Genomic DNA, 11,066 nt, shown 5'->3' on the forward strand with positions numbered 1-11,066 from the left:
CTCCTGTGGCTGAGCATCCTGCTTGAAGTGGTGACCTGTTCTTAGCCATGGCGAGACGCTTACACACACAAAAGCACTTGGACTCTGACGTTAGAGAAAGCACTTTGTCTTTAATTCTCAGTCTCTTTGAAACTCCTCAAGATCCTGCTTCTCTGCACATCTGAAGTCATGCTGGCCTCAGGTTTACCTGGCTGAACTTGTCCCGAGGAAGCCATCAGAGAGCCACGGTCCTAAGCAGACTCCTCGGTGCGCCCTGCCCACTGGTGTATGTGCACTCAGACTTCTCGATGAACTTCCCACAGCAAGACCAGTGAGGGCGGCCTGGGTGGCCTTTGTGTCCGTGGCCACAGCCAAGGTACCCACCTGCACGATACAAAGGGAGGAGAACAGCTGCAAGCAGGGTCCAGCTCTGCCACACAAGTTAAGCCTGGCAGCATTCAGACCTAAGCAGTGAAAATCTTTCCAAAGGAGCTACCTTTTTCACTCCACTGTGGTCAGGATTCTGTGGTAGCCATGGCCAGCCCAGGCTTTCAGAACTGTCCGAAGTGCTAGTTTGCACTTTAAGTGTTAAATGAACTGGTTTGGATCTTAACTGTATTGAGTGAGTGACATGAAAAAAGAAGGATAGATTAATAGAAAAGGAGACAGATCCTGAATTGATTATGGAAGGTTTCAAAAGCTTATTTTGTGGGCCACCATTAGAGTAAAGACATGATGGGAAATTTTTTAATGATATATATATATATATATACATTTTTTTAATTATATATATATATATATATATATATATATATGAGTGTTTTGCCTGCATGTGTATCTATGTACCATGTGTGTGCCTGTTACCAGAAGAGGGTATCAAATCCCTTTAACTGGAGTAATAAATAGTTGTGAGCATCCGAGTGGGTGTTGGGAATTGAACTTGAATCTTCTGCAAAAGCAGGCAGTGGCCACATAGTTGGATCTCTCCAGCTCCATGATAATTAAAAAAAAAAAAAAAGTTTTTAATCTCTTGCCTGAAGTTCTGCCTTCTGAAAGAGCCAGACATTGCTCAATCATCCACTCCCCTGATCCTCCCCATTTGAATTTCTCCATGATTTTGGATGGGTCTGTATTTCACAGTGTTCACACTGCTAGAGTGGGTATAGACTGAATCTGAGAATCCCACAGAAGAGCAGCAGGCCTGTGGACTGGTCACAAGGCCCGTGGACTGGCGAGCTGTATCAAGAAAGAACTCAGAACCTTGAAGCCTGTCATTTTAGTTCAGAACAAGGGGCTTACCTAGGTTCTCTGTCCCGCCTATACACATGAAGCTAGAATTCTAGAAGAAACACCCTAGGGCAGAGAAGGGAAGGACCCTTGCTTGCTGCTGCTTGGGCTAGCAGGCTTAAGGACACCGACCACCCTTACCTGGCATGGTGCCTCCGCAGGCACAGCGTGCAGATTTCTGGCCTCCGCTGGAGCAGAAGGTGCAGCAGTGAAACACCCCTAGGTGTGGGCGATGCTTTCTCTTCACAGTCACAGTGAACGGTGAGCCCTGAAGGGGTCAGGCCAAGAGCAAAGAGAGGCACCTCAGGCATCAGTGGGATGCATGGTTAGCAGGCTCTAGGTCACAGGGTGGGGGACAAGGATGCAGGACAGGAATGTACTGGGTAGGGACTTCTCGCTGGACAGGGGCAAGTACCAGTGCAGTGAAGCTGGACTGAGATTTATACAGCCCCCCTGCCATGCGCCAGAGTCACATTTCACTGGGTCACTGTTTACGTGGCTACCAAAGCCTCTGGGCACTGAAGACAGTTACATAGGGTCTGCTCCATTTTCAATGACATCTGAATTAACTCAGGCTTGGCTCAGGCTCTTCATGGGTTCTGCCTCCCTCCAGCCTTGCATGAAGTGGAAATGGAACCCACTCCATACAACAGTCATCAGCTCGGGCTTTCATGCAGCTGGCCGTCTTTAGGAGTCCCAGGCATCTCAGGCCTGGCCACTAGGCTGCCACAGCCACAAGCTAGGACATAGGCAGTGCTTTCTGTAGCTTCTCAGCCACGTCTCTTCTCACAGAGCTGGCACCTTTCCCCTCACCTCTACCTCTTATTAGTGGTTGGTGAGGGTCCATGGAAGAGAGGTTTAGGATGTGTGGCTACTGAGTCTCAAGTGAGGAACTCTAGCCAGTTTTTCTTCAAGGATAACTTCTCTATTTTAATTTCTCTCCTCTATTAAACACAAATGTTTATTAAGTATTGTAATTTTCCTGTCCCTATGTAAGAACCACATCATCTGACAGAAGGCAAAATGGAAATCTGGTATCTTAGAAGACTTCCCAGTGTTAAAGTTTCCATCTTTTGAAGGTAAGACTCATAGGCTAAGCCTCTTAAATTATAAGCCAAAAATCTTTCTTTCAAGTTTATAGCTCAGGTATTTTGTCACAGGAATGGAAGGCTAGCAAATACACAATTTAATACAAACAAAAAACTTTGATGCAAACATGATTGGCACATCCTATAATCCCTGTACTTGAGAGGTCAAGGAAAGAGAATCAAGAGTTCAAGGCCAGCCTGGCTACACAGTGAATTGTAGGCCAGCCTACAGATTATAACTATTGTTATAATTGTATAATCTGTCCCCTATTTCATACGACAACAAAATAAAACAATCCGAAGATAAAGTAAGAGGTTCAAATTCCAATTTTGGTTACAGAGCTTACTGTCTTTGGAGCAAGACAGGTCTGAGTAGGCATTGAAGAGACTAAAGTATACAAAAACTTCCAAGCTGTTGGTGCTGTGATTAGTTAAGTAGTAATGGCACAGGTCACATGATTGACATAACCACAATGGCATCTATGGCCATCAGTGATGCCTTCTGACTGAGGAAACTGAATGCTTCAATGTCATCAAAGGTTTTTGCTATACTTTCTTGTGTGGGTTATTGGAACCACAGTACAGATATACTTATGTTCTGTGAGCTGATGGTTAGGCAGATATATGATGGTCAGATGTCAGGAGGAGCCATATCCCTGCCAACCGTGCTCAGTCACAGTGTGGAAAAGTAAAAAATTTTCCTACATGTGTGCTTATCAGCTAATGGACTCCCCTGTGGCCAAGACATCTCCCCAAGATTAAGAATCCCAACAAATGACCAGAAGAAGGAAAAATGCAATGTAACCATCAGTGGGTGAAACAGGCAGCATTCTTAGGGTCATGAGCACTGTCTAGTAAGAACAAGAGTTGCAGAATCTGGGCTGTGTTCATGATGAAGAGAAAGGGACAGTTTATTTCATCTCTCTCTCTCTCTCTCTCTTTTTTTTTTTTTTTTTTTTTTTTGAGGCAGGGTTTTGGGTTTCTCTTTGTAGCCTTGGCTGTCCTGGACTCACCTTGTAGACCAGGCAGGCCTCACACTCATAGAGATCACCTGTCTTTGTGAGTGCACCACTACACTCGGCTACTTATTTCATCTCTTAAGCAGGTGGTCCTATGAGATCTTGAGCTGACTGAAGGTGTGGGAGGTGGGGCTTCCTCACCTGCACATGCTGCTCTCTGATGCAGACCCACACGGTGTAGATTCCAGGTTCCTTAGGGGTGTAGGAAACATGGTATGATCCATCCTTGTTGTCCTGGACCACTGTTCTGATTGGACTGAATGACAGTAAGGGTTCAAAAGGCCATTCCCTCTCACAAGCCTGCTCCAGCTGCCCCGTTGGAGGAAGCAGTTCTGCAGCTTTACATTCATTGCACTTAATATGAATGATAAACATCCCCCAAGCTGAAGGTAAACAGCATCAGCTCTACTCTAGTCCATCATCCTGAAAACCAGGGAAACGTTCCTGGACTCCTTTTGGCAGGTCTCAGTTGTCCTCTCTGTTTCATGGCCCTTTCTCCTTATGCCAAATGCAGAGGGAGAATATAAATATGATCCTGGAATAATTTTATGGGAAATAGGCTAGGTTTAAGAAAGGGTAGCATTCCATATACCTCAAGACAACTTCTGTTCATTCCAGAGTTTGGTATGAGGACAACCTGGGGACAGGGAAGACTATGCTGAGAAAGAACGGAAGCTAGCCATAAAACCTACACAAGGAAACACATTTGGTTAATGGTGTGGAATCATTTTCTCATGGTATTGTAGAACAGTACGGTGAAAGAGTCCAGTTACAGCTGCCGGGCCTCAAAGGCCCTACTGGTTTCCTCACTGCCTATGATACATGCTACATTTTATACACACCTATCTTGCTTATCTTTGGGGACAACTGCAACATGGACGTTGTCTCCTCCTCTGCCCATGCTCTCTCCTGTGGCATCCTTACAAAGCAGGGTAAAAGAGGCTGTCTGTTTCTCTCGAGCTCTGTGGAGATCTGCAAAAGACAAACACACAGTGCGCACCTCGCAGGCAAAAAGGAGAAACCATCTCCCCAGTCATCCAAACAAAGCCTGTGCTTCCTGGTTATTTGAACGACCCTGTTTCCTTCCTGTTCTCCTTCCCTCTAGGCCATGCCACCTGGATAACCTCTCACACTCTGCCCCAGAGGCCTGGGCAAAGTGATTTGTCAGCAGCTGCTTGGAGGCCACATAGGGTTCTGCATCTTAACTTCAGTCCCAAGGAAACTGCAAATAGTCAGGATCCATCTAGGTATCCAAGGAAAGCCTTTAGAAGTGTATGAGACTGATATCTTCAAAACAACCTTCCCCAAGCCCTGCTTGAATAGGTAGAGGATCCTGCAGTCCAGCTTGCAATCTCCATTGTGAGAGCCTGTGCAACTCAAAAGCTAATGTGGAGGTGCTGGGAGGCTACCTGCTGGCTATAGCATGCTGGCCAGCAAGCAGATAGAACCAGAATTGTGAACTACCAGGTGTTGTGGAGAAGCCTATGGGAGGTGAGGGGGTGGAGAGCAAGGGGATGGGAGGAGCTAGGAAACTCCTGAAACTGTATGCCCTACTTAGTGGGTACTTCTGGGAGAGATCATTCTCAGAGTGATCTGTGACTCCCAAGGAGTTAGGAGTTCCTCTCTAAAGTGAAGGCAAATCAAATACAAATTTCCCATCAGGACTGATCTGTGAAATTGGTTTGGATGACATGCTTCCCTTAGGAACAGAACACTGGTAATGAAGAAATCATTTCTAGATGGGCCTGGTGATGCTGCCTTTAGACCCAGCATTCAGAGGCAGGTAGGTTTCTTTAAGTTTGAGGCCAGCCTGTTCCATAGAGTTCCAGGTCAGCCAGAGCTACATACTGAGACCCTGTCTCAAAAAAACAAAACAAAACAAAAACTCTCAACCTATCAAATCCTTTGAACCACCAATGATATAAAGTTTGTATGAACCAAAATGGTAGGGAAGAAAGGAAGCCATCATCTTGTCTTCCTTGTTTTTCTGTAACCCTGACATAGCACCAGGACCTGCCATGCATGCCTCTGAGCAGGCAGATTTTGCCTTGTCCTAGTCAGTGCTATTATTTCCTGTGGGCATGGCCAGGTTCTGTCTCCCCAAAGCAAAGCCTGATCCTTAAGGTTCTTGGGAGTGTCTACTTTTCTGAAATGAAAAATGCTCAAGCTTCACCTCCATATTAATAACTGCAGCCCACCCAGAACAAGTGAGAAAGAAAACTGCAAGGTAGAGGGTTGCTGCCTTTAAAATCAGTATGCCTCTCTCCCTTGGGAAGTGCTCCTAGCTGAACAAGCCTCATTTTTTTTCCTCCTGTTGACATACTGTCTCTTATAGCCCATCAGGCCTCAAACTTGCTATGTATCCAAAGAGGTCTTCAAACTTCTGACCCTCCTGTCCCTATCCACCAAGTGCTGGGCTGATAAGCATGTGTAGCCAGCCATGCTCAGTTTTATGTGGGGTTGGTAACTGAACCCAGGGTTTGTGCAGGTCGGACAAGTGCTCTGCTAATTGAGCTACACCCTCAAGACAGCAAGCCACAATTCCTTAAATATCATGTCCCTGTACACTGTCTTCTCAGTGCCACCAAGAAATGCTTCCCTACCTTCTCCCTGAAGGACACACTTAGCTGGATCAACTTCTTTGGTGTTAATGGCCCCGTACACGTCATAGCCTCGGCACTGGCCTGCCTTCTCCTGAGAGAAGCTGATCTTATCGTTCACTCCCAGGCGGGCGCTGTATTCAACTTTGTTCAGTTTCCTGAGCCGTTCTACCACCACTCTCTTGGTGATGAGGATCTCCAAGTCCGAGCCGCTGGTCAGCAGGTGCTCCGTGAACTCCACTCCAGTCCGCATATCTGCCAGCAGCTGTTCCAGCTGTGCTTTCTGCAGCTGCAAAGAGTTTTCCTTCTGGATCCGTATGCCATCCAGCTGCTTTAGCAGCTTGTCCCGATGTTCCTCGATGGCTTTGATGTAGCCCTGGGAGAACGCGTGGACATCGGCTGCCACCGCCTCCACTTGCTCTTGGAGGGCACTGCTCACACCTTGGATCTGAGCGAGGGCTTCCTCCAGGGCCTCCACGTGGGGCTGGGTGCCTCGAAGCAGCTCCCGCACAGAGTCTCCGTGCTTGTGGATGACGTTGCTGGTGAAGTCGAAGGGGTGTTCCCGGTGCTCCCCAACAACACAGTCCCGGCACACCGGCTGGTCACACAGTTCACAGAACAGCCTCAGCTCCTCCGCAGGGTGAGTGGGACACAGGATGGGCTTTCCAACCCGACTGTAGCCTTTCAGGTCTTTCAGATCCACCACGGTATGAAATGCCGTCTTCTTCTGTCGCCTGGGAAGAAGAGTTGGGGACAGGAAGTGAGGGAATAACTCTAGAGGGAGGCAGTTTGGCAAACAGGTTGTAGGAGTTAAATAGATTTAAACAGTCACATTCCTCAGAACGTATTTAAAACTACAGGTCCCTCTTTGCTTCACTATTTCTCCACACAGTGAAACTCATGCCTGTCTGGGTCTATTGTTTAGAGCACGATACACATACACTTGAACTTGGCTTGGGATACATCCTGAAAAGGCTCAATGCTGAGACTTCACGCCAAGGAACTTCCACTCGAGTTAATTTGTTAAGTTTAGACAAGAGCCACAGCCCACTTCCCAAAACATGGTGGAAGACAGCCACCACGTGCGACACGCATGCCAGATGGATCTACACAGCAGTGAAAGCAGCCAGCTGGCTCCGACAAACACTCATCTTATGTTTAATTAACATTTTAGCAAAGCAATTCCTCTGGCCAGTGCCTCCATCACATACATTGGCAGGCCAGCATTTCCCTCAAGAGCCATCACCATTAGTAGAAAGCAAAATCAATGGACACTAAAATCAAAGTTCTCTTTAATTCCTCTTTTCTATAGGCTTCTAGGAGACTCCGGAAATCCCCAGGGAAATGCAGTGACTGCTTGAGGAGTTTCCATCAACTTGAAGTGTGTGTGCCTATTCTGGTACGAGTGCGGCTGCTGAGAAAATGGGTCAGCTGTTGAGTTGGCAACAAGACAGCCATGGGCATGGTCATTCAAGTTAAAAATAGGGAGCAGAGACAATTGTTCTGTTGCTAAGACCAGAAAACTAAGGGAGGTCAGAACTTAAAAACATTAGTAATCTGAACTTATTTTTTTTTTTTTATTTGTTTGCTTGTTTGCTTTGTTGTAGTGAGGAAAGGGGACAAAGGGTAAATCATCTAACAAACTGTCCATAGAGTGTGATAAGATGAAACACTCCAATTAGTGTCTACCAGCCTGCTCCCCAGGTGCAGAGGTGGAAGTTAAGGCACAGGCAGTCGACACCTATGTCAAGAAGGTGGCATGTGCTTAGTAAAGAGAGCACGGCAGAGCTAGCTCTGGACTGAGGAGTCAGTTCAGTAACATGCTTACCAGCTGTGGGACCCTGGCAAATTACAAAATATTGCTGAGCTTCCATTTCCTCACTTGACAAACAGGAGTGAAATAGCACCTGTCTTTCTGTAAAAGTCACAATGGTCAGATGGGACTAAGGGCAGGGTCTACGGTAGCCCGGGAATCCTGTCTCCACAGTACCCAGTGCATATGCAATGGATAAACGACTGGTGATGGCGGGAAACCCAGTGCGCTCTGTGAACTGCGACCTGTGATGCCCCTATTACCACAGGTATCGGCTCAGCTGTGCTAACTTCTCTTGTAGAGCTTGTGGTTGCATGGGCAGAGTTCTTTGCTTTTTGATCTGCTCGCCAAAGGGATGCGTAGCTTGCTATCTTTGTGCTCCATTCTTAAGCCACAACAAGCGGGGTATTCCCTCTTTACCTATGAGCCTGGCAGCAGAAGTGGCAGAGATTGGCTTTGCAGGTCTGACACCTCTTCTCTACTTCTCTGTCGCTGCACAGGTCACACACCAGGCCCTGGCCTTCCCCACGCAGACTCTCCAGCATCACATCATTCATGGCCAGGTGGTCTATCGTTAAAGCCTTCACTCCACCCAAGGGCAGGTCCACCTGAGCATCACATACCGGACAGAGGATGCCAATCTGTGGCTGCAGGCTGCGTGACTTGGGTTCCTGGAATATTGACCCCTCAGCGCGTGTATCTGAGTCACCCCCTCGGATGTCCACTACTGAGAACGGTTCCAGCTTTTCCAGACACGTGGTGCACACCGTGTGCAAGCAAGGCAAGAGCCTGGGGGCTTTAAAAAGCCCCAGACACGCAGGGCAGTGAGTCTTGCCTGAGTTCCCAGATGCGTTCGCATCGGGGTGCTTGTGCACGAAACCCGGAAGCGGCTTCCTGTTTTCTGACATCTTCCCCACGTCTGTACCCCGTATCAGAAAAGGCCCTGGGCAGTCCTATAATGCAGGTTAAATTCACCCAGAGACAGAGTTCCAAGAACTTGAACAGAAACCATAAGGACTTTCGTGTTGCCAAATAAAAGGGCAACCGTAAAGAGAATGCCTCTGAGGACCATCCACAGTTCTACTCGGGATGTGTGGCTGGGCCCTTCCTTTCCACTGCACCCCATTCCAGACACGTCCACGCCCTCCTCTATCACCCAAGTCGTCCTCCTAGCAAGCGCTTCTTGATCTAGTCCCCAGCTGGTCCTGCTACCACCACCATAACCGCTGCATTTCGGGTCCTCCAAGGCCACCCCCTTCTCTCTCCACTGGTCCCGCCCCCCCTCCCCCCACGCGACAAGCGCGCCCTCCGCCCCCGGCGATGAGGTAGAGGGTCCTCAGGCTCTCCCGGGATGCGGCGCCAAGTGCGGCCGCCTCCCTCGGCTGCTCAGAAGGCCCCAGAGCTGTCGCCCCGCCTCGCACCAATCCCAGCCAAGGTAAGCTCCAAAGAAGCCAATCACCGTCTGAGAGGGGCAGGCCTCGCCGCGCGGAGCCACGCCGCCCCCCAGAGTGGCACCACTGTCATCCAATAAGCTCAGGAGGTTCCACATCCTCGCGCGTTGAGACCAGAGGGACGACCGAGGGAGGGCGGCAGGTCGGACCGGGAAGAGGAGCCTGGGAGTGAGCGGCGTAGTGTCGTCGGCGTCACCATTTCACGAGGATGAGCTCCGGCCAGTAGAGAGGCCTCAGGATCATTGAAAAAGCCGCGCTGAGTGCCGCCGGACGGGCTCCGCCCTAAAGTCAGACAGGGTTCTCCCATTGGTGCGCGGTACTGTCAGTCGGCAGAGCTCTAGCCCGAAGCATGCTGGAAGTTGTAGGCGGCCTCTCCTCGGCTGCAGAGGCCTCCGCGAATCAGGGTCACCCTATCAGGTTCTTTTCCTTGGTCTCACGAGCATTTTTCTGTTCTTTAGGTCTCGCAAGCTGCCAGCAGCTGGCTAGCTTCTGGCATTTTTCAGGGCAAAGGTACCTCCGGCTCTGGTTCCAGGAATCTAACAGAAAAGCCCCGCGGAGCTCCACTGAGTTTCTGGGGTGCAGGCCGCCTTAATTCACCGGTTCAAGGCCGGACGGCATATGTCCTAAGAGTTGAGATACTTCTCACCCAGAATTCTACAGTAACGGAAGTGGTCAGGGCCGGGGGAGAGGTGGGGCTAGCAGAGCAAGCTTGGTGGCTGTTTTTACCATCAAGGGGGTCTCCTGCCTGGTCACAATGGGACAGTGGAGGATGTGAGTGAGGGATAAATCCTTTGTAGGCCCGACAACTAGTTAGGAAGATAGGCACACCTGGTAGCCCGAGCATTATTATTTCTTTGTCTCCTTGAAGAGTTCTGCCAGGAGTCTCAGATTCATTCTTAAGGAGACTGCTTCCCACAGGTGAGGTCTGAGTCCTTCATTTCTTGAATTCCAGTAGTGGTAACGTGGCTCCCTAGTTGCCACCTGTTCTTACTCTTCAGTAGCTTAAGACTCTGCCTCCCACCTTTCCTCGTTTACAATCGCCCATCGTTGATTTCGATCCATGGACAGCTGTTACGGGGATCTCTTTACCAGAGATTTCATTCTGTAGCCCTAGCAGTCAGAGGCTACGCTTTTATGAAGTATGGACTCTGGGTAGAAAGGGCCCTAAATTATGGAAAGATGACGAAAAAAAAAAAAAAAGGAACAATCTGGCTGTTTCTAAAATATGTCGGACTGGAGATGTAGAGTATTTGCTTAGTATGTATGAGGCTCTGGGTTCTGTCTCTAGCACGTGTGTCAACACACACACACACACACATACACACACCACCCCCAAAATGGTCTGGTTTGGTCTTTATTGTGAGGGTCTTGAGATCTGCTTCTAACTTTAACATAAGTAAAATATTAGCTGTGAATTGCTTAAAAGCCATTTTTTTTATATAAAAATCACGTGACTGGCCAATGTAAGATGCCTACAAAGGTCTTAACAATGAAAATGGTCCCTACCTAGATTTCTCCAGCCTTTGTGCTCTGCACTGCCCTGACTGAAGCCGCTTGCTTCACTCCAGTATGCTGAAGCAAATTACAAAACTGCGTGGACTTTGCCTTTGCTCTATATTGTTGCTCTGAACTTAGCCTCCTCCTTGGTGCTCAGCTACGCTTTGTTGTCTCTTATTCATGCCGTATCACATTTCCCATAACTGGTATTCTAACTTCCCTTGTTGGAGGAGTGCTGTGTAATCTATATGTGTTATCTAATTTAATCTAACAGCTTATGAGAGAGTAGTCTGGACGACGGGATCTAGTGGTCAGCCTGAGCTAACATCCGG

General features: G+C 48.4%; 1 protein-coding gene across 1 annotated transcript; it reads right to left on the minus strand.

Annotated features, from left to right (window-relative positions):
* Window positions 1-90: 90 nt before the first annotated feature.
* On the minus strand, window positions 91-9,480 carry Trim45 (tripartite motif containing 45). Its single transcript, XM_021650502.2, has 6 exons — window positions 8,207-9,480; window positions 5,977-6,707; window positions 4,216-4,345; window positions 3,515-3,629; window positions 1,408-1,534; window positions 91-363 (listed from the first exon to the last, which is right to left on the minus strand). Exons 1-6 carry the CDS (start codon window positions 8,692-8,694, stop codon window positions 215-217), a joined length of 1,740 nt encoding a protein of 579 aa, XP_021506177.1. The 5' UTR covers window positions 8,695-9,480; the 3' UTR covers window positions 91-214.
* Between the last annotated feature and the right edge of the window lie 1,586 nt (window positions 9,481-11,066).

This window comes from Meriones unguiculatus, chromosome 10, assembly GCF_030254825.1.
Source record: "Meriones unguiculatus strain TT.TT164.6M chromosome 10, Bangor_MerUng_6.1, whole genome shotgun sequence".
In the NCBI taxonomy this organism is placed as follows: domain Eukaryota; kingdom Metazoa; phylum Chordata; class Mammalia; order Rodentia; family Muridae; genus Meriones; species Meriones unguiculatus.

What these genes read in the sequence shown, in the direction of transcription:
- Trim45 (XM_021650502.2), bottom strand. Translation starts at nt 8,694, where the DNA reads ATGTCAGAAAACAGGAAGCCGCTTCCGGGTTTCGTGCACAAGCACCCC. An exon ending in TCAGAGAGCAGCATGTGCAG is followed by an intron (nt 1,535 to 3,514) that starts GTGAGGAAGCCC and finishes TGACCCCTTCAG; the next exon opens with GGCTCACCGTTCACTGTGAC. An exon ending in CTGCGGAGGCACCATGCCAG is followed by an intron (nt 364 to 1,407) that starts GTAAGGGTGGTC and finishes TGTATCGTGCAG; the next exon opens with GTGGGTACCTTGGCTGTGGC.